The sequence below is a fragment of the Falco naumanni genome, chromosome 6, assembly GCF_017639655.2.
Source record: "Falco naumanni isolate bFalNau1 chromosome 6, bFalNau1.pat, whole genome shotgun sequence".
Lineage (NCBI taxonomy): Eukaryota > Metazoa > Chordata > Aves > Falconiformes > Falconidae > Falco > Falco naumanni.
The window spans coordinates 59,312,796-59,334,179 of NC_054059.1; the positions used below are offsets into that span (position 1 = coordinate 59,312,796).

General features: G+C 43.2%; 1 protein-coding gene across 1 annotated transcript in view; it reads right to left on the bottom strand.

Moving 5' to 3' along the window:
- Nucleotides 1–8,714, bottom strand: part of CLVS2 (clavesin 2) — a 51,514-nt gene extending 42,800 nt beyond the window's left edge. Inside the window, exon 1 of the mRNA XM_040599332.1 lies at nucleotides 7,552–8,714. Within this exon, the coding sequence (XP_040455266.1) occupies nucleotides 7,552–7,940 (389 nt within the window). The 5' untranslated portion in view covers nucleotides 7,941–8,714. The remainder of the gene's footprint in view (nucleotides 1–7,551) is intronic.
- Nucleotides 8,715–21,384: the final 12,670 nt, after the last annotated feature.

Genomic DNA, 21,384 nt, shown 5'->3' on the forward strand with positions numbered 1-21,384 from the left:
CCAACTGCCAACATCGGGATTAAAGCACGCACTTAGCCTGAGGGAAGGAGGTTTACAGAGTCATGTCTGGGGCTGTCTGGGTCGGGGCTGGGCTCAGAGCATGGCCAACTGCCCTCAAACCCCTGGTTACCTCCACAAGGTGGTGGAGGTCTCAGAAATACTGTTTTTTTTATTGTTTCACGACATTAGATGGATCTATACCCTGTAAGATGCCTTCCCAGGGGAAACACTGCACTGGGAAGGAAATTACATCAGGTGAGACATTGGGACACCAGCTAATGCCTGTCTGTGGAAGATCATTTGTCAGAGCTAATCTGTCTGATTTTTCTATCTATCCATCAGATCTTTCTAATCTATAATTAGAAACACTCAAATCCTAAAATTAGCCTCAACCTCGCTTGACCTTTATTCTGCCCCATTCAGAAGAACTCATTCTCCAGAATTGTTCCATGAAGCAGAAGGCTGCTGCAAGCACCCTACATCCATTCCAAGAAGATGGGTCCCAAGTTCCTGATGTAGATCTCTAACGTCCTCTTCAGAGAGTTCAGTGAGATATCTCATGTCTTGGATTAATGGCTCCCTAGTGGCACAATGCTGCTAGAAATCTGGTGCGTTAAACATAAAGATTGTGGCCAACCAGGTCTCTAAGACTGGCTATAAAGTGCTGTTATATATACCTATGTGATAAATATATAGATGTATACATATAAACACAAATACACCTAATTATGTCCTGAATTCACTCAAGTCAACAGGAAAACTGCCAGGCATCCACGAGACCAGGATTTCAGCTGGTACAGAGAGTAACCAATGGTCTCAGGGCTGGGCCTCCATAAATCTATGGCATATCCACCATCACCGTAACTCCTATTGCAGTTTTGCTTAGTGTAAGAAATACAGTCCACAACATCAAGGATGATACTGTATGCTTACTTACTGAAAAAGCCAAAAGGTCCTCTCTGAAAACAAGACCTGAAAGCACACATCTAGCTAGAAGCAAGCAAGAACACCTTCTGCCAAAGTAGGTATCTGAAGCACTCTTTAAGCTTAAAAAGCCACATTAGGAGCATACACGGACACATCACTAACAACCAAGCTTCCCACCTGAAATACGCTTAGGGCAATTAGTTGAAAATAGGCACTACCCTCCATTCTGTAATCGACCTCTTCTCTTGATTTTGATACATTACTTAAGCCCAGTATAGAAAACCAGACAAGAAAGTCAAATGTATTAGTGGATATTTAAAGCAGCTTTCACTCTGGGCACATGCTGAGGCAAGTCAGAAACGTAAACCCGGTGTGAGAGAAGAAATCTTAGGTGGTACAAATGGCAAACTGAGTATCCAAAGTATCAGCTGAGCAACCCAAGCAAATGAAACATGATTAAAGAAACTATACAGAAGCTTTCACACAGCACAGTTATTTGCATAAAGACTCATCTTTAATCCACTCCAGCCCCATGTTGTTCAACATTTCACTTCACTCCTACTACTGTTCATGTCAGCACCAGGATGCACAGACTCTGCCATAAAATACGCTCCATCCTTGGCTGGATTTTAGGGAAACTAAAATCCTATGTGAAAAGAAAGTGGGGAAAATTACTCGCGATTGTCTTGCTGAAATTACTTTCCATACAGATACAGAAATGCAACCAATCAAAAGTGAGAAAAATGGTATAAGCTAGTAAGTGTGAAATAAATTTCATCCAAGATGGCTTTGACTGTCTTTCTACTTCAAGAAAAACCCATAATCAACACATCAGCCTTAAATTTTAAGAGACCACGGTGTTCAGTCTGTGGGGAAGATGGTGTTGCTTTATTCTTACCAACCTCCGTTAACCATCAGTGTGTATGTAGGGGACAGGAAGCTGCTCGTTGTGCCCTGGCCCATTTCACAGTGATGCTCCAGTGCTGACAGGTATGTAGGGTGTGCTGGGCCTGATTTGCTGCAGCACGTGTTCTGCAGTAGCCTAGAGTCAGGCTGTGCAGAAATAAATCCTTATTTATTTATGGCTAAATTCAGTTGCATTTACTTGTTTAAACAGACTCTTACGGGACACACGGTAGCTACAAGGTATTACTAATTGCTAGCATAATCTAGAACTCATGGTTAATTTAAATGTATTTAATGCCCTCTATTTATAGAGCCATGCTTAATTTGACAGAAAGCTTAGACAACTTTTTTAGCCCCGTTGTTAATGTGAATAACAAATGCTGCAAGTAGGTGATCACATATATAATGCACTCTTTCTGTTCCATGTGTGTCCCAGTTTGAGTTAAGATGAGGTGGGGACTGGTGCACAGACACACTCTGCTGCCTCTTGAAATTTTTCGTTCAGGTTGACTTCAAAGCAACGAGCCTGGGAAGGTCTGACAAGTTAATAGCCACACTGACAGTGATTCTTTCAAATGCTTCAGGATGGCTACCATGTCTATTACAACAGCCACAAAGCTTTCTAAGGCAATGCCTCACTGAGGTCTTGATTTGCCCAGAACAGAATAGCTCAAACAATTGACTGAGCATCCCACTCTTGTAATTTAACAGTGGCAGCAACTTCCCCTTTATAAAAAAGAAAAGTTCCTTGAGATTTTCTTACAGGATATGAACAAATTCAATGTATTGCCAAGGATTTCTGGGAAAAAGAGTTTGGCAGATATTGCTAACAACTCTTGGTAGTATTTCACTATGAGCTTTCACCTTTACCTCTTGCTTATGTGGTTTATGCATCCTCTTCACTCCCAAAGGCCACTGTGATCTCCACCAGGCAAACAGAAAGAGAAGAGACAGGGAGAATGCAGGGTAAAGATGTCTCATGTCAAATCCAGCTGTGTCAGCTTCTTTTCAATATTTTATGTGCTTGATGATGAGTGGCATCCACCGTATCATCTGTTTAACCAGATTCTGGTCCCAGTCAATTCACTTTTGCACTGAGTAAGAGATAACTGATTTGGCAGAGTTGCCCTACTATCACTATCGTTATTTGTCATATCGGCCCCCACCCCCACCCCACTGCCCCTCAACAGCAAGAAATTTCAAGTTATTTTGAGAATTAAAACTGAGTGGCATGACTCTGCCTCTGAGGATGCAAACTGTTAAATACAAGAGATAAATGGTAAAGTCTTCTTTGCTTGTATTTAAGCCACATGTCTCCTAAAGATCCCAAACATGTAAGGAACGCACAGTCTGTATTTTAAGCTCATCACCATTTGGCCAAGCAAAGGTTGCTGTCAAATGAGCTGTTGTGCCACTGTCAATTAAAAGAGAAAGCTGGTCAAGTCTCTGAGACATCATCCAATTTCTAACCTACTGCTCTGGCTTAATATTTTTAGAATTTCAGTGCTATAAGACCCCTCAAGATACATAAAGGAGCACCTAGAAATGATGCTTCATATCTCCTTGGTTTGTCAGTCTGGGTACTGATTTGAATGCTGAGAAGATGGGGGATCGAAACATCTCTTAGAGCTATTCTGCTTAAATAACGGCAGCGTGCCCTGGGAGCCCTCCATCTAAAAACAAAAAGCACCACCAGTGATACAAAAATGCATAGGAAAATAGAAACCGCTTCACATATTTTACCAGATTAACTTTTAGATTCAGATTTAATACCATACATTACTCTTTATATTAGCCCCGTGTCTAACAGTCAGTGACAGATGAAGATTCAGCTGATCTAAATTTTACATTAGCATTGATCAAAAAGATCCCTAGCCAAAACACTCACAGTCTAAACACAAGTGATAATAGCAGATACAAACACCTGGGGAAAAGCTAGGAAACAATAAGACAGGATCAGTCAGCAGGAAATACTGTAGAAAAAATGACAGTGTTTGCACTACTTAATAATTATTATTTGAAAGATGTAACTTCCAAACAAAAATTGACTCTGTTGACCAGGTATTTTGTTATTGTTAATATGTTATTATTGTTAGCATTGCTATTTGTTTTGTCACACTGTCTCCATCACAGCTTGAAAAATACCCTGTCAGCTTGCCTGGGGTGAATAGTGAGCTGAGCCTCTTAATAACTACAGAATTTAAAATTTCATTTAATGGGAGGAAAAGAAAAGTTTCTAGCACTTCTGCACACAAAAGCATAGTTTCAAAAGCAAACCAGTGGACTCTGTCTTTGCCCTGCTGTAAATCATCTGATGCAACAGCAGAGCTAACAGTAATGAGTGCAGTGGATTTCTGTATTCACTGAGGATGGTGTGAGCTGACTGGGTCACTGTGACACAGACAGCAACTAGGTATCGCTGCACTCTTCTATTGCACTTTGCTAGGGAAAATTCTGATATAATTAACACTGGGAAAGATTTCAAATAAATAGCATCAAAATGGACTGATCTTTCTAGGGAATCTGCATACAGGTGCCACAAATCATACAGAAGAACATGCATGACAACAGATCTCTTGCCGCTGAGAGCTGAAGTTAATTGTACCATTAACTGGAAAAAAGCTTCACCAGCTGGACACATTAAGGAAAAGGGCGTCTTCAAATGCACGTACACACCTACAAGCCAAATGTAGTTATGAATCAACAATCTGGAAGCTAATAGGGAAGGCTGATCCCTCCCCAAGTGTATCCAGCCTCCTGGCAGGAATGCCAGCCATCTTCACTTTCCCCATGCTAAAGACTGGGTGGAAAGTTAGGCAGTCCCATGGAAAAGCTGCTGTGCTACTCAGTGCATTATCCTTCACTTTTCCATTTCTTTTGTTTGTTTTAAATACATGTCTGATTTAGTTGTTCAGATGGTAGGACATCTGGTACAGTTTTCAGGCCCTGCTTTAATTTAATGATTCAACATCTAGTACACAGGCTTGTTTTACCATAGGAATTTTTTGCCTCCCACACTTTTCTTTCTATTTGGAACTATGTAAATCATAGTCTGCTGGTGCTGTATAAATCATCTATAGTATGTCTGCTCTTCACTTAAATAACAAATTGGGAGTTTTTATTTCTAATTGTTACATGCTGGCCATAATAAGTTGCACAAATGTGATAGATTTGGAGGCTTGCTGTGCTCTATTAGCTTAGCTTACGAAGCATATGAAGAGGTCCTAACAAGACAGACTTCAAGAAGTAATCCTCCCATTGTTGCTGTAAGAGGAGCGCTGCTTTTTCATACTACAAGTTCTCAAGTCAGTTAAGGCATAAGCTTGTGACATGTTGCATAGCTGGTTTAGTGTAAGTTCCATACACAATGCTCCCCAGCTTCAGTTGCTGAACATCAAATAATGGAAGACACTAAATTAATTAGACAAGAAAGTGACCTAGCTCCATTCCCAGATCTGCCACTGACTTGTCATGTGCCTTGAAGCAAGCCACTCCCCACAGCTGGGCTTCAGCTCTCTCCCCTTTGTCTGAGCGGTCTATCTGAAAACAAGTCCCTTGCTCTGGAGGATAGGCGTGTGGTGGGCATGCAGTGCTGAAAAGCAGTAGGCATCCAACTGCAAACATAGCCATTAGGTGCTCTGGTGTACCCCAGTCACTTTGCTATGATAGCATAGATAATATTAATTGTCCCAATAGGACTTCATGAAAAAAAACACCATAAATTTACAGTTGTGTCAGCTGATCTCACATAGTTTAATTATCAGCACATCCAAAATTAAGAAGAAAATAAACCTATTCTTTTCACATGACAATTATTTTTTTTAATGCTACCTTATCTCTGAACTTGGATTCTGGTGTTCTTTTGACTAGGAACTAATGATCTGAAAAGTGCCACATAAAGCTTTGGGGTTTTTTTCATTAATGAGAAATAATGGTATTACCTTTAACAAGGGAATTCCTTCATCATAGATGTATGACTTAATAAAAGGCCTAAACAGCAATTGCTTTCCTAATTCTCCCTTCAGGGATGTTTAAGAGCTTGCGGAGTTGATTTAAAAATAAAAAGCTGACCTGGTCCTTATGTGGGACACGAAGCCCACTCAAGGAGTCCTTAGCCTCATCACCACTGCTTCCTCATTCAGCTTCTTTGGCTTCATCTGCTAGAAAACCTAACCAGGAAAAGGACACTGGCCCCAGCTCTGCATATGTTCATCCACACTTTCTGGTTGTTAGCCTGGCCATGGGCAGTTTTGGTTTGTGCCAGACAGCTTTCTTCCAGTCCCTGGGCACGATTCACGGGTGAGCAAGGGCCAGGAAACTCCCTGTAGGCAGTGCGGATGCAGCCGTCCTGTCTGGGGAGGAGGAAAGCCATGGTGGGCCAGCAACCCTCCAGGCAGAGACCCATCCCTGGCTGTAACACTGACTGGTGCATGTCAGGGAGCTGCGGGATCCCTCCCTGCGATGGCTATCCACACAGCCTGCAAGAGGACAGCTACACAGACATTTAAAGGGCAAGCTTCAGCATGCCGATCCCCCAGATACTGTCCCTTCTAGCCACACTGCTAGCTGTTCATGTCCTCCCCATGTTTCAAAATAGCTGAGCTGGGGATAGCTGCACTGAGCACTCCGCACTGCCTGCGCCCAGCCTTTGCTGACTGCAAAAAAGATGGTTTGGGTTCACGTGAAGGCAACTAGCAAGATTTTAACTTTTCTCTCTAAGAAGTGCTTCAGATTCTAAACCTGCTTTCATGCTGGAAGCCTAGGGAAACAACTCAGCGCTCACAGGAATAGGTTTTAGAGTTCACTCTTAATGGAGTCCTTCATTTACATGCACTGAAAATCAAGCAGTTTTTGTGGATATAATTTTAGACTGCAGGAGAAACTGAGCATGGCACCCAATGAGGTATTTAGAATAACCAAACAGTGTCTCTTTTAGTAATTGTCTTGATACCATGTAAGGGCCTTGATGGGAGACAGCTCTTGGGTCAGCCTGCTAAGTCATCATCAGGCTCGACTGGTCCCAGAACAGATCAGAAATTGTTCTAGGGACTGCACTAGCCTCCTTCGATTTCCTACCAAAGCTTAGTGTGCTTGGATCTTATTACGCAGGGAATTCACGCTTGGAGCAGCTTGAGTGGGGAAAAGAAGTGGTTACTGAAACTTCCATCCCAGCGTTTCCAAGTGGCTCAGGAAGAGCTCCCTTTAACTAAGGGAAAGGATCTGGCACCTCAGCTTCCCACACAGGTAAACTTTTCAGCTCAAAAGCCATGATGGATGCTCCTGTTTTAACACAGCATCTCCCATTTCCTCCCATGGCACCTGAGCAGCTCCGTGTGTGCTGAAGCAGGAAGACCAGCACAGAGAGCGCAACCAGCCTTTGCCAAATGGGTAAGCGCAGCACCTACCATGCCAGTTCACTTCGGCTAAGGGGAGGCAGAAGGGTGTAAAACTCCTATCAGCCAGCTGAGAAGAGCATCTGAGCAGTTTCTACTTCCCTTCCAAAATTCACACCCTAAAGGATGAGAAGGCTGAAAAGGCCCTAAGGCACAAAAGACATTTCTTCTTTCTCTTCTCCCTCTGCCTCCTGCGCTGCTGCCCAGCCTGCCGCGGGCAGAGCCGGCTGTGTCCCCGCTGCCCACCCGCCCGCTGGCACGGCTTTTCCCACGCATTGCCCTGGGGGAAGAAGGGGTTAAGGCGGGCAGGTGGCTCTGCGTTTACCTGCTCTGGTCCCAGTTAGCAGCAAAAAGGACGAGGATCTTCCTGCCGTAGTGGTCCAGGTTGGCCAGCCCACCGGGGAAACCATCCTTCAGCGCCTGTTTGATGCCCGGGTCGGTGGCCTTGAAGCTCTTGAACATGTCCAGGTTCTGCTGGCGATATTCAAAGTACTGGGCCAGGAGGCGAAACGCCTCGAAGTGCTGAAACTTCCTGGCCCGCAGGAACCGCAGGATGAAGGCATCGTCGGTGCGGAGGAAGCCGATGTCGGGCCGGGTGATCACCATGTCCCGCACCTCCTGGATGTCCTGGTGCAAGGTGTCGGGGTTCTCGTTCAGCTCGAGCCGGGCTTTCTCCAGAGTCTCCGGGGAGAGACCTGCCTGCAAATGAGTCATGGCGCTGCCCTCCTCCTCCCCGCCTCTGCTGCCTGTGCTCCTCAGCCTCCCGGGCGCTTGTCCCCCGCAGGCGGGGTGCCCCGGCACGGCCGGCCGCCGCTCCCCCGCCCCGCCGGGCCTCGCCCCGCCGCGCCCCGGCCCCACCACCGCGGCCAGTCCGGCCGCCGAGAAGCGAGCGGCTCCCAGCAGCCGGGTCCCGGGGGGGCTGGCAGCGAGACTGCCCCCGGGCTGCGGGCGGAGGCGCGTTATCTCTCTGACATAGCGCCCTCCCCGCCGCGGGGTCCGACGCGCCGCATCATCCCCGCAGCCGGTCCGCGGAGGCGCCGAAACCCGCCGGGGACGGGGCCGCCCGCTGCCGCTCGCCCGCGCCGGTGCCGGCGCCCGTGCGGATCTCAGGCAGGGCTGCGGCGGCGGCGAGGGGCCCGGCCGCTAGGCAGGGCGAGCGGCGCCCGGGGGCGCTCCCCCGGCCCGGGGCTGGCAGGGGGGGGGGCCCTCGCCGGAGCGGCACCATTTACGTAAGATCAGCGCTCGCCCCGCTTCAGAAGCGTCTCCCTGGATTTGAGGGAGGGTTAAAAAAAAAAAAAAAAAACAACAACAACAAACTAAAAAAAAAAAAGAAACACCACCCCCCCCCAGAAAACCACCCAACAAAACCAGCGAGGAGGAGGGAAGCCGATCCGCAGGTACCCCGCCGGTACCGGTACCGCAGAGCCTCCCGCTCGCCAGCGCGGAGCCCGGAAAGACAAACGGAGCCTCAGCCCCGAGGATGCTCGCCCGCCCCCGCGCCCTCCCCCGCTCCCCGCCCCGGCTCCCGATGGCACCAGCCGGCGCGGGGCTGCCTCTGCCGCGCGGCCCCGCCTTGCACACCCGCACGCGCGCGCGCGCACACGCACTCGCAGGCGCGCGCACCCGCCCCGGCGCGCAGCGGCACCTGCCCCCCGCCGCGCGGAGCCGGCGCTCGGGGCGGGGCGGGGCGGGCGCGGAGGAGCGCGGGGGCGGCCCCGCCCCCTCGGCCCCGCGCAGCGCCCGCCCGGCCCGCCGCGGGGGGGGGGGGATGGGGGGGCAGCGGCCGCACCGCGGCTCTGCGCGGCGGGGGCTGCTGCGCTGCGCTGCGCGGGGCCGCGCCGGGGGTGTGGGGAACAAGATGGTGGTTGCCGGGGGGCGCGGGCTGCGGGGCCGGGGGCTGTGTAAATCTCGGGGTGGCGCCGGTGGCGGGGGGGTGTGCCTGGAGCCAGCACTCGGCTTGGATCCCCTCTTCTGACAGAGTATCTTAAAATGAAACATTGTGCACGTAAAAAAATGGGAGGACAATAAAGCCACCGCCTCTTTGGCCCCGTGCCTTGAGTTGTGTTACATCGCGACTACTGCGTGTTGGGTATTTCGGGGCAGAAAGTGCTTTTTTTCACTCGGGAAAGTTTGATGCTGCAGCCTGCTTTCCAGAGAAGTTCCTACTGAAGAGCATTTGTCCCTTGTCTGAGGGGCTGAGCTTCCCCGACGCAAATGCGCCTGAAAATCAAGCTCACGTGAAAGATCCAGCAAACACGGGAAAACCTATAACGTGTACATCCTCCTCCTTCCTATAGGATGCGCAGCTTTTCGACACTGCGTTGGGCTCCTTTCCCGGGATGACATAGCCAGAGCACACAGGCTGAATTATTGACGAGGCGCTGAGACCACTGACCCGTGTAGAGGGTATAGATGGGGAATAGGCCAGCGGGAAGTGCAGTGTGTGTTCTCAGGCAAATAAAGGTACCCATAAACACGCTGAAATGATACCCTGCATTTTCTGCAGGCCACCATCAGATGGAACAGATGACCTCGGCAGCAGGAGGGAGCCCTCAGCAATGAGCACATTCTGAGCCCGAGTTTGTGCAGCAAGCAGTAGTTAGGTGGGAAAATTGTCATTCTTCTGGTGGCTAAAGGGTATTTGGGGGTTTTATAGGGTTTTATAGGGTCTAGCAGCTCTTCACCACATCCCTTCTTGGTGCCAAGGGAGGGTCAAGTTTTGCCTATTTCTTCACAGCTGCCTGATCTCAAACTAGCTGCAGGAGGGATGGCTGGAAGGGCAGGCAGAGAGGCCACCAGCCCTTACCGAGCTGGGTACCACCAGACCTGCAGTGCGCCAGCTTAAGGCAGAAACTGTTGGAAGGATCAGCCTGATAGTGCCCAGCCATCACAGCCCAGCTTTATTCCATCTGAATTTCCCTATGTGCTTTGAGATCCCTCACAAGAGGAAAAGATATGCAGTCTTCCTAAGGACTGAATCACTCTCTAGAAATGCTTATTTCTCTTTGTCTAATAAAATGCCTTTAAATTAGCCCCCTGACATAGATGTGATTCATCTAGGTTGATAACTTTTTCTTAGAGCAGTTATTCCTCCAGAAATAGTTTGCTTTTTTATTATTATTTTCTATTATTCTTAAATCTTCATTTTCCTTTGCTCTTGCTATCTTCCTCTGTATCACTTCTATATTCCTCAGCAGAGACTCTTTGAGGACAGCTGTTACCACCACCCATATGGACCCAAAACCCAGACATTTTCTGCCATCATTTTCATTTCTGATGCTCTGCTCTGCCTTTTCCACTGCAACTAAGCTAATAAAAGAGCAGGTCATGTGACAAGTGCCTTAAATTCATTCAGAGCAGGGTGAGCTGCAGGCATTCAGTGTCTTGCAAAATCAAGTCCGTAATATATCCTGTCTATGACCGCCAGTAACGCACTCCTTAATTTGCTTTATTTTTCTTTTGCAAGTGGAAGCATACACATATATTAGATTTTTCATGTATTCCAGCACAGAGATGCACTGGACAGAGAAAAGAACTGAGCTGGCCAAAATTAAAATATTAACAATTCCGAAACTACAGAAAAGGTCAATTCTATATATTTTTAATTTTTAAAAAATTACTAAGAAAATACTTGGAATTTTATCTGAAAACTTTCAGTATTGTTCCATTTTTTGGTTTCCCCCATTTTCCACCATATTTAAGCCCTTCCACTTTTTACACTTTTTTTTAAAGAAAAAAAAATCTGGAAGCCAAGTATGTTAATTATTTTCATCAAAAACAACCCAATTTCTGTACACCTCCTTTTCAAAGCAACGTTCAGTCTCCATAAAAATTGATACAGTAAGTTAACAATTTCTAACCAGTACTTTCCCACATTAAAATGAAATTCAGCAAATATTAACAGCATTTCAAGAAAAAAGTTTTGCAGCAAATTGTGGAAACATAGATCAAAAATGCCCTTACCTTGAAGGACACGTTTTACATGCTTTTTCCTGAACACAGTAGATTTAGAAGGTGGGTACTATCCAAATTGCTTGCAGCAAGGCAGCCTGAAGGCAGAGTAGGTCAAAGAGCAGGATTTTGGTCATGTTCTACCTGAGTCACAGGTGGGTCTTATCGTTACAGCAACATATTTGCAGCATTTTGGGCTCTTGCATGTAAACATGTGAAAGATTTGGTTTAAGTATAAATAACTTGGTAGGAGCAATGAAAAATGTTTCTGTCATCTATAAGCAGATTTATCAATCCATTTAAATAGTATAATGAAGAAATATGTGTTTTTCAATATGTCATCCTACCTAAGTCATGAGGGGGAAAATGGAGCCACTAATGTGGTTAGATGCAACATACTGATGGCACAGTGTGATTTATTTATTGTGCACATGCACTTCTCCCTCTATAAAACAGTAGGGGTGTCTGACTAAATCCATTATGTAAATCTCAGCATCTTTTCATTTGCACTTACAAACTGTTATTTGTCTTTGATGCTTTTATAGTCACTTTTGCCTGAACCTCATACAATTAAAATCCAAGTGCCCTGCAATCTTATAAGCACTACAATTAGGTACCTGATTTGAAATAAAAATAAAACACAAGACACAAAGGTGTTTTTGTAGGTGTTTGATCAGAGATTCTAATTCACATTCAGAATGAAATTGTTTACAATCAGCAATAGACCAGGGCATTCAGGAACAAAATGGAATACAAGAATAAAACTAAATGAAATAAATACTAGATGGTGGATAAGGAAATAACTCTATATGTGTTGGTACCTCACTTTCTCTGGAGTGGTTTAAGACCCTAGACAGCTCTCGCTGTTGTCTTTGACTTACAGTTACATTGGTTTCGGCATCCTGCTCTGGTTATTCCTTAAGGACAGCTGTGCATATAGGATAAAATTTCCAAAAGAGTTTGTCTTAGTTCAGTGTGATACAGCTGAAGAGATGAGAAATATGTTTGAAAGTACGTATAACCAGGAATATATGCTCGCATCCATTCTTCTTCAGCAGTGTGTATGTAGGTGCATACAGTTGTGTGTCCTTGAAGATTTTGAAAGTGGCTAAATATAACTTTTTCAAAAGCACCAAAATGACACCTATTCAAAAAAGCAGCTAAATTCAAAGTCTAGGTCCCATTTTCAGAATCAATTTTAAAACTTCATTCAAATGTTTTAAGAGCATAAAAACAACTATAGATCATCAGAACAAATATCTTCATAGGTTCAGTTTGCCTCTGGAGTGGCTTAGCGTGGAAACCTAAGGAACAATGTCAGTTAGTGTTAGGCTTCTGGACTGCTGAAATAATTTCTTCATCATTCATTAACCACAGTGCTGCAACTTAACAAGTTCCCATGCAACAGCTGAGGCTTAGCAACTGATTTCATGCAGAATCTTGTCTCACTGCAAGTAGCTGATAAAACTTCTCCATTTAAACCTCAGTGGAAGCCACATGGGGTCGAGGATTCGCCTCAGACATCATTCTGTAATTAGGTGAGTTATGGGAATGCAGTCGTGTGTCTGAGCATGATGGTGATCTTTACTTAAGCACATTTGTAGACATCAGGATACTTGACCTAGAAAGTACCATTATATCTGAAACAAGGGAACTTCTAGAACTGAGCTCTGTTGGAAATCTGTCTGCAACTTCAGATGCCGACTAGCTGAAAAATCGGCTTCTGAGAGCAAACCAGTCATCTGTCTTTTACTCATCATCATAGGTCTTTAACAGCGTAAGGATGAATAGCCTTACAGTAGACAAGGGAGAGCATCAGACCCTAATCAGAGAAATATTTCAGTATGACAAGCCTACTCACAGAATCATAAAAAATAAAACTGGAAGGGATTTTAAGGGATTGCCTAGTTTATCTATCCCCTATCCTGATGGATGTTTGTCTGAGTGGTATTTAAAAACCTCCAGCAGCGGATATTCCACAGCTTCTCTAGACAGTCTGTCCCAAAGCTTCAGTATCCATGCAGTATGTTTTTCCTTGTGTCTGGCCTATCTATCACTTGCTGCAATTTAGCCCATTGGTTTTTATCTTATCTACTGTAGACTGACAGAATAATTTATTTCTCTCTTGGGAGACTGGTATAAAGTCTCAGGTAAAATCTCTCTTCTTTTTTTGGCTGCGCAACCTCTGTTCTTTCAATCCCTGCATTTAAAACACTTTAGATGGGCAGTGTGAAGAGATAGGTGTGAGCAGGGCATTAGCAACACAGGAACAGTGTTTTGATGGGCTTTCTTCTTCTATCTACATGAGGTCTTTACATGCTGTTTTTGCTATTGGAACAGAAGTCTTCCGGAGGTGAAATTCTAAGCTGAAATAATTAACCTATGATTTAGAGAAGTCAGCATCTCACTAAGAGATGATACACAAAAGGAAAAGTTTCACCCAGCATTAGTGCCAACACAAAATATCTTAACAGCTGTATTAATTTGGGAAAAAAAATAAACCCAAACCCAAACTTAGGCAACTGCAGGACTCTATCAAGCAAGTTCAAACATTAATTTATTGTAAGTAAAAAGTTATCTGGAAATTTAATGAAGTTCTTTGTTACATTAATACTGCATTAACTGGGAGCAAAGCAGTCAGACATATTTCACTGCTATAACAATTTGCATATCAGAGATATGTAGGAAATAAAAGATAATGAATTCATAACTGAGCCAATAGTTTCAGTAAGCTTAGTCAAATGATGAGCTAGGACATTAAACATTCCGAAATTTCAGTACAGAATTAATACAGAATGCTGAAGAATGCTAAGTTTGGAATAAATGTTCATTTTATTAAAAATGGATGAACAGTGATGGAACAAAATTATTCATTAAATCATTCTTAATGCAAGTATGAGAAAGACACATAAGTCTGAAAAGCTCCCAGTGATGATCTGTGCCTCGGCTTTCATGAAGTCAGTACCAAAACCTGTATATCTAGGTAGAAGGTGATCAGTTTCGTCCTTGAACACATACCAGGACATGCAGCAGATGGATAAAAGCCATGTTTGGATGCAATATAGAATGATGAATCTCAGTTGTTTTATGGTACCACCATTACCTATGCCAGAATAACTAACTTCACGGCATTGGAAACCATGTAATGTTTGGTTTGGCTGCACAAAGTAAAGGTGCTTATGACTTCAGGAAACCTCATTCAGTTTACAGCTCAGGAAGCTGAGCACCATCCAAGCTAATATCAGCTATATTCTTCAAACCCTTATGGGAGAGATGCTGTAGAATGGATTCACTGCTGTGAAGGAACTTCCAAAACTCCATTGTCAAATCTGGGGAGGTTTTTTTTAATTTCTTAAGAGTGGGTTTGGGGAACCTCGGTATCTCCAGCTTTAAAATCTCTCAGTGGATTTGCTTTTAGAATGTCAGCTTTCATCTGACTGGAAAAACTGCAGTGCTTTGTTTCGTAAAGAACAGTCTTCTGTTGCTGAAAATCCAGCCTTTGCAAAGTTTTCTGTAGCTTATTACTCTCCCTGACTTATCTTTGTGTCTGTGTGTCTTTCTATTTAGCATGGTTCGAGCTCATTTTGTACCAAGCAAGTAAACATTTCCTATTTGAATTATTATATCCTCTCTTCAAGCTCTCATCTCCTGATACTTCTTTATAATATTTTTTAACTTCTGTTTTGTCCGCATGTCAGGTAACTATACTTCTTCACTGGAAGTCTGTTTTACTCATTGCATGACATGGATGCCTACTGGCACACACAGCATCACACGTTTTATCTCTGAAAGTGGCACTTTGTACCACATCATATTTCTTGATAAGACACATAGGAATTTTTTCTCTTTAATACAGCATCCCCTTTAGGATACTTTTTCCATGATATGTGGTCACATAAAGAGTTTCATAGGTAGTTTTTAGTACAGTATTATTCTCAGTGTTCTCTGGGCAAGCTTCATTCAAATCATGCCCACTGCAATAATGATATATGGAACTCTGCCAGTTGTAAGCTGGATACAATGTCTGATATTATTCCTACGATTTCACCACACCATTTCTGGCAGTGTTTGATCCCCACATCTAGACAAAATGACAAATCTTTCATTGTTGACTGAGTTACAGCCACTGATCTGTACCTGTAGGTGAACTTTTCATGACCATTCATGTCACCTTCCACACACAGCAGCCATAAAATCACCTGCTCTCTGTAAAAGTCGATTATTTTCATCTACCATAACTCAGTACTTTTCTGAGATTTTCTCAGAAATATCCGTTCTGATCTTAAAGGTCGTAATTTATATCATTCTGAATGACTTTGTGAGTTTGGCTTGATTCTGTCAGTCACTGAAATATCAGAAGTCGCCTGAAAGCAAAGCAGTTGAATAAAGCTTAAGTCAGCCTGTTCTCCTGAGGCAGCATTTTCAGCTAGTTCAGCAAAATGTACTTGTACGCCACCACAGCACAAATCCTTACATGGCAAGATAATGTAACTAACATGGGCTATGTTTGGTGATACAATTTCATTAGGATTTTCCAGTTTTCTCCTTCCTTTGAAAATGTGGCACATCATAAATTTTGTGATTTTTTTTTTTTGAGAGTATCATGAAGCATGAAAAAGCTTGCTGTCTCTGAAGTTGTCTCTAGCTTTTTTTTTTTTTTTTTTTTTTTTTTTTGTCAGTTAAAGAATTCAGGCTGTTTGAGAGCTTCAGCTAATCGCAAAGTCGAAAACAGATTGCACCCAAAAGCTATTGAGTAGCAAAATTGCCTTATGCTGCAACTTGTTTCAAAATAAATGGAGCCATTGAAAGTCATTAAACCAGAATGGGCAGAAAGGTGGCCTTATTTTCTAAAGTTACACATATAGAGAGCTTGTTGTCATGGCTTTTTACAGACAGTAATGGCAGCAGGCAACGGAAATTCAGTTTTCTTTGAACACAATGATGGAAACAGCTCAATGCTAACAAATGTAGACACATTTGGTTTTGGAAATGAAGTTAATTCTGCCACTGCTGCAGGTGATTTGATTTTAGCACCTTAAAAATGCTAACCTTAAACTTCACTCAGTTATGATTCAACCCAGTTCCTGAAGCACAGTCATTTAGAGTCTTGAGATGCCTTCAGTAATCGCACCCGTCTTCAGCTGCTGCTCTGGAAGGCATGAGTTACCCGTAGCTCCTGTGCTCCACCTGCCAGCCCTATGCAGGTGCACTGGCGCCTCAGGGAATCTCACATGGTGTGTTGCACACCTGCCTTCTGAAAAACAAATTAAGCCCTATTAAATAGTAACAGTGTAGGATGAGATGTTTGCTTTCAGTCCAGCTTAAACATTTAGCCGTCTTTTGGCTGTTACACTGTTCGTGGAGCTGTGTTATGGTAGGAGGCAAAAGGGACACTTAGACTTGATTTCTTAATTAGAGAAGCAAGCAGCTGCTTTTAGTTTTGCCTAGATAAGTCTCAGGTCCCTTTATCACTGAGAAATTCAAAGAAGGAAAAACTGCAAAACAAGATGGCTGTTGAAAACTTCTCATAAACTTTCCTGAGATCTTTCCAGGCACTGTTTGATTCAAACTAGATACTAAACAGCCACTGGAGAATCATAGCCTGCATGTCTAAACTTCTTTCTCCACAGTGACATTGCACAGAAGACAGGAGCAAAGGAGAGCTGAGGCACGCACTGAGGCACACAGAAATGTTTACAGCAACAAAGGCAGCCCTGCCTGTGGAACCTAGCCAACTCAAGGAGAAACCCCAACATCTGCTACAGTTCTTGGTGACTGAGAGCCCACTGAGCAGAAGAGATGAGCCCCCAAACAGATGAGGATATCAGAGGACTGAACATTTTCTGGGCTGAAGAGCAGAACTTGAGAGTCCATTTCCCTGTCATCAAGTTGGAAATGTAGGGGGAAAAAATGGAATCAAGAGGTAAGACCCTGGTGTAGCCATGGTTCAGCAGGGCTTGCTCTCACCAAGTCTTTTTAGACTAGTGACAGTGGAGGGGAGGTACCTGGCTATCTTCTCTCTCAGTCTCACTGAGTTTACCAACAGAGCCTAGAAAGGACCTGAACCTTCACTCAGTAGGTCCTGTGAATCAAAATAAAAGATCATCTGTGTTTGACCGGCCTGTTGTATAGCCAAAAAGTGCCCCTGAACACTTTTCCACTTCTATAAGTTCTTTTAAACACAGACGTTCTCTTCTGACCTTTAGCTCTCAGCTTGTTTCAGTGAATTATCTTGCTGAGGTGACAGTACCAAACCTGGGATGAATTCACTTGATTTTACACATCAGTTCAAAGAAAATGTCCTACAGACATGAAGTCCTGATCCACCAAGTCAGGGGGAGTTTTCATACCGCCCTTGAGAAGGAAGGCCATTCACTTCATTCTCAAACTTCTGTAAGTAAGAATACTTTTTACTGGGCTTAAAAATATGTGCATATATAAAGCATAATGTTCATGAAAAGGTTAACTGCCTTACTGTTAGTAGTGAAATAAAAAGAATTAATGATATATTGCAGTGCTGACTAAAAAAACTTGCCAAGGAATTGGTAAAATTCAGAGAAAGAAAAAATCTGAATCATCAGATGAAATAAATGTGTTCCCAAGGTCTGAAAATTTTGTCAGAAGTTCATGAAAAATGCAGCTGAATGTATAGAAAATGCTACTGATGAAACAGCGGGTGTAATTCCACAGGCTTTCTGCCTTTCAAAAGAAAGAGCGTTGTATCTTGTAAAAAGGCACTCTGCCTATTGGACAAAAGGCATTTGATATTCCAGCACCATAGAAGCATTAAGTAAATGAACATCCTGAGTCAAGAATACCATCAGGTTGAAATGAGTCCAGGATATGCCTGCGCCTGTTGTAAGAAAACTGCAAAATGGGTTCTGAAAGCACATTTGGCATTAGCAGTTCCTCTGACTTTCCTCAAGCAAATTCATAGTCTGTGGCACAGAGGTAAATTTTAGTCCAGCAGAAAAGAATTCAGCTTCTTAACTGCCACAAATGTTAATAAGAAACTTTTGGCTAAACCTCTTCCCGCAAATTTGAAAGTTTACATTTAAAGGTCAGAGGGTTCCCATGGCCTTTGAAGACAATTAAATATATTCTCAGGACACTATTTATTTTGCCACAGAAAATCTAGCTGTTGAGACTCAAAAGCCCTCCCAGTTACATTTATTATGATTTATAAAGAACAGAAAATAGCGCTGGCTGTTAAAATAGAAAGAACCCAGCCAGATTCTCCGGCACTTAAAACTGGAAATAACCACAAAACCAAACTGAGACTGTATAAAAAACAAGTGATTCAGAAGTATTGCTAAGCTTCCAAATTTGGGTGAGATACACATGTGATTTTGAACAACTTTCTACCTGCCAAGTGTGTTTCTATCATGAAGCAACGGCGAAAACAACATAAAAAGCCAAGAAACCCATGCACACTCTAAGGCTATTACATATATATACACCCGAAAAAAAAGAATATGTGGACACCACCTCAGTGGGTTTGAGATTTTGGGGTGTGTTTTCATGAAAAACATTGTTTTGTCCTCCAAAAGAGTCTGAGAAACACGGTTGTAGAGGCCTACACACAAGTCTACTCTCAGGAGCTGAATGTCTCCAGTATCGTAAAACTCAACAGCCATTTATCTGGGTCTGAAGGATTTTTGAAAATTGGCTTCAGAAAAGCTGTGAAAGGCATGTAATAGTTTACTCTTCAGAGTAACAATTATTTTATGACAGATGACTCCATTTGGTGTCATTCAATTCACAGCAACCCTCCTCAGATGAGCTGGCTGGTCCAGATTGGAACAAGAAATGCAATATCATATTTTCTATTACTTTTTCACAACATTATTCTACACAGTCTGTCCAGGCACAGATTTAATGCTATTTTCTTCAGATAGCTGCAGCAGCAAATTGGTTCTGTCTTTCACAATTGTTATGAAAAAGAGTTACAAAAATATAATTCTCTTAAAGACAACCTACCAGCATTTTTTGTACAGTCAGATGCCATATCAAAAATGGAAACATTTCTTGAAGAAGCAAGAAAGAAAAGTAGGTAATTGGATTTTCTTCTGCTTGTCAGGAACATGCCACTCAACACCAGGCACTGAATGGGAGAGATACTATTGCTTCATAAGTCATGGTAATTCCACAGCTGACCTAAAAGGCCATTTGACTGTGAACAATAGGTATCTGTTAAGGATTTATCACTGCTCCCAGTTATATTACCAAAGCCTTGCTTAGGAAAAGTCACAAAGGCTTAACAGGAGCAAGCACCTCCTTCTGTTATCTGGATTTACATTCATGTAACTCTACTAACCTTAGAAGAATTATCCCTGATTTATAGTAGTAAGAGATAAAAATCAAGGCAAAGATTTCTTTAAGTTAGATATTTGCCCCATCTATTTCACCGGGCTGCCTCAAACTGAATGTAAGAAAGCCCAGTGTGTTCTGTTTGGGCATAAATACAGATTAAAGACAGTGCAGCACATGGCCTTGTTGAAAACAGACACAAAAGATGAGCTGCATTAACTGAAGGTCTAATAAATGGTGGACAGTGCTGAAAATTATTCTTTCATTAGCCAGACAAAACTCAAGTGGAGGAAATCTTGTTCTGTCCACTAGCAGTCATGTTCTAAAGGAACAGATCCTTCTGTTAAATTTTGGACATGTAAACAAATTTTCTGGTCAAAAAGCAGTGTCCATTCTCCAATAAACTTGTACTAAAGATAGAGGTGAGGAACTTGAAAAAGAAATAATTATTTTTTGTGTAATTTGCATTCTGCTGATTTAAAAATAGGCAAATTTTGTATGTCTTTGTAAGAGTTTCTTCTGTGCTTTTTATCAGAGGGGGTTGCTTTTGAAATGTGCTGCTTTCTTGTTTCATATTTCCTCTTACTTTTTTCCATGTTTTTATTCTGTATTTCTTTTCTGTGTCCTGTTATCTCAACCCATTTGTCCTTCCGTCCTTCCTCCCCCCCCCCCCCCCCCCAACTTAGACTGGCAGCTGGCACAGGAAAAGAAGGAATGAAGGTGAAGGAAAATTAAAAGAATGAGAAAAAGAAGATGGAAAAGAAAGAAAAATGCATCGGACAATATTACAGTGTAAGTGAAGTCAGGGAAAATAAGGTCTTTTAAAATAAAATGCCTATTCTGAAAAGATTGGTCAGCTGTATTTTCTGAGATTATTTAACTCTGGTTTCTTTGCTCTGTATGTCACTATAATAAGTATCATAACTATCAGCTGCAAAGGGCAGTAAGTGCTGGATTGGGGAAGCAGGGAGGACCTGGCATTTGCTGGCAGCTGGCTAGACTGCAGGCTCCATTCCTTTCTTAGCAGCGTGTCCCACGCCAGGCCCACTACACCATGCAAGAGGACCGCCAGCTTATGACAACTGACATGACTGAAGTCAGCAGCCACAAGGAAGTCTCCTGCCTCCCGGTGTCCCTGAGTGTCAGCCTGACCGGGTTGTGCCCTTTGCGTTCAGACTGCACCAAGGCCAAGTACTCCAACCCTCTTCTTTCCAAAGTGACCAGTTACTTGGAGAGCTACTACCAAGGTTTTTGCAGGGAATCTGACTCACTGCAGTCTTTCTTCCTTTGTGCAGTTCCCTGCAAATGTGTAAACTATTAAACTATTAAAAACTATAGAATATTAAATATTAAACCATTGAATAACATTAGCCATATCCCATTATTCCCACTGAACATGTGTGCCTGCTGTTGGTTACTTAGAAAAGCTCCCATTTAAGAATGCTGTGGTCACTCCAGACAGCTGCTTCTGACTTGCAGGGTGTGTTGGCTCTTATTACCGAGTAGGGACCATGTTTTCCCCAATTTTGTTCTGAGTTCATATCTTCAGTACTGCAAGTTATTTATATGGCAAGTTTGCTCAGGTAGATTTTATTTGTTGTTGAAGTGTTGAAAATAAACTTCCAGATGTTTGGAAAATTAGATGTGACTTTTCAAACCTGTGGGACATTGTACTACAACTCCTTCCCATGCAAGCTCCAGCTACTGATGATGTGTAAGTTGACAACATCAACTAATTTAGCACAATGCTCACATTAAAAAGTGAATATTTATCGTCAGTTTGTTTATTAGCATCTGCTGTCTTTTCACTTGTTTTGTCTCTGACATATCTGCACAGACAGTTGACATATCCACATCAGCATTTGTGGCAAATGGCAGTGAAGGCAAGTAGCCATGA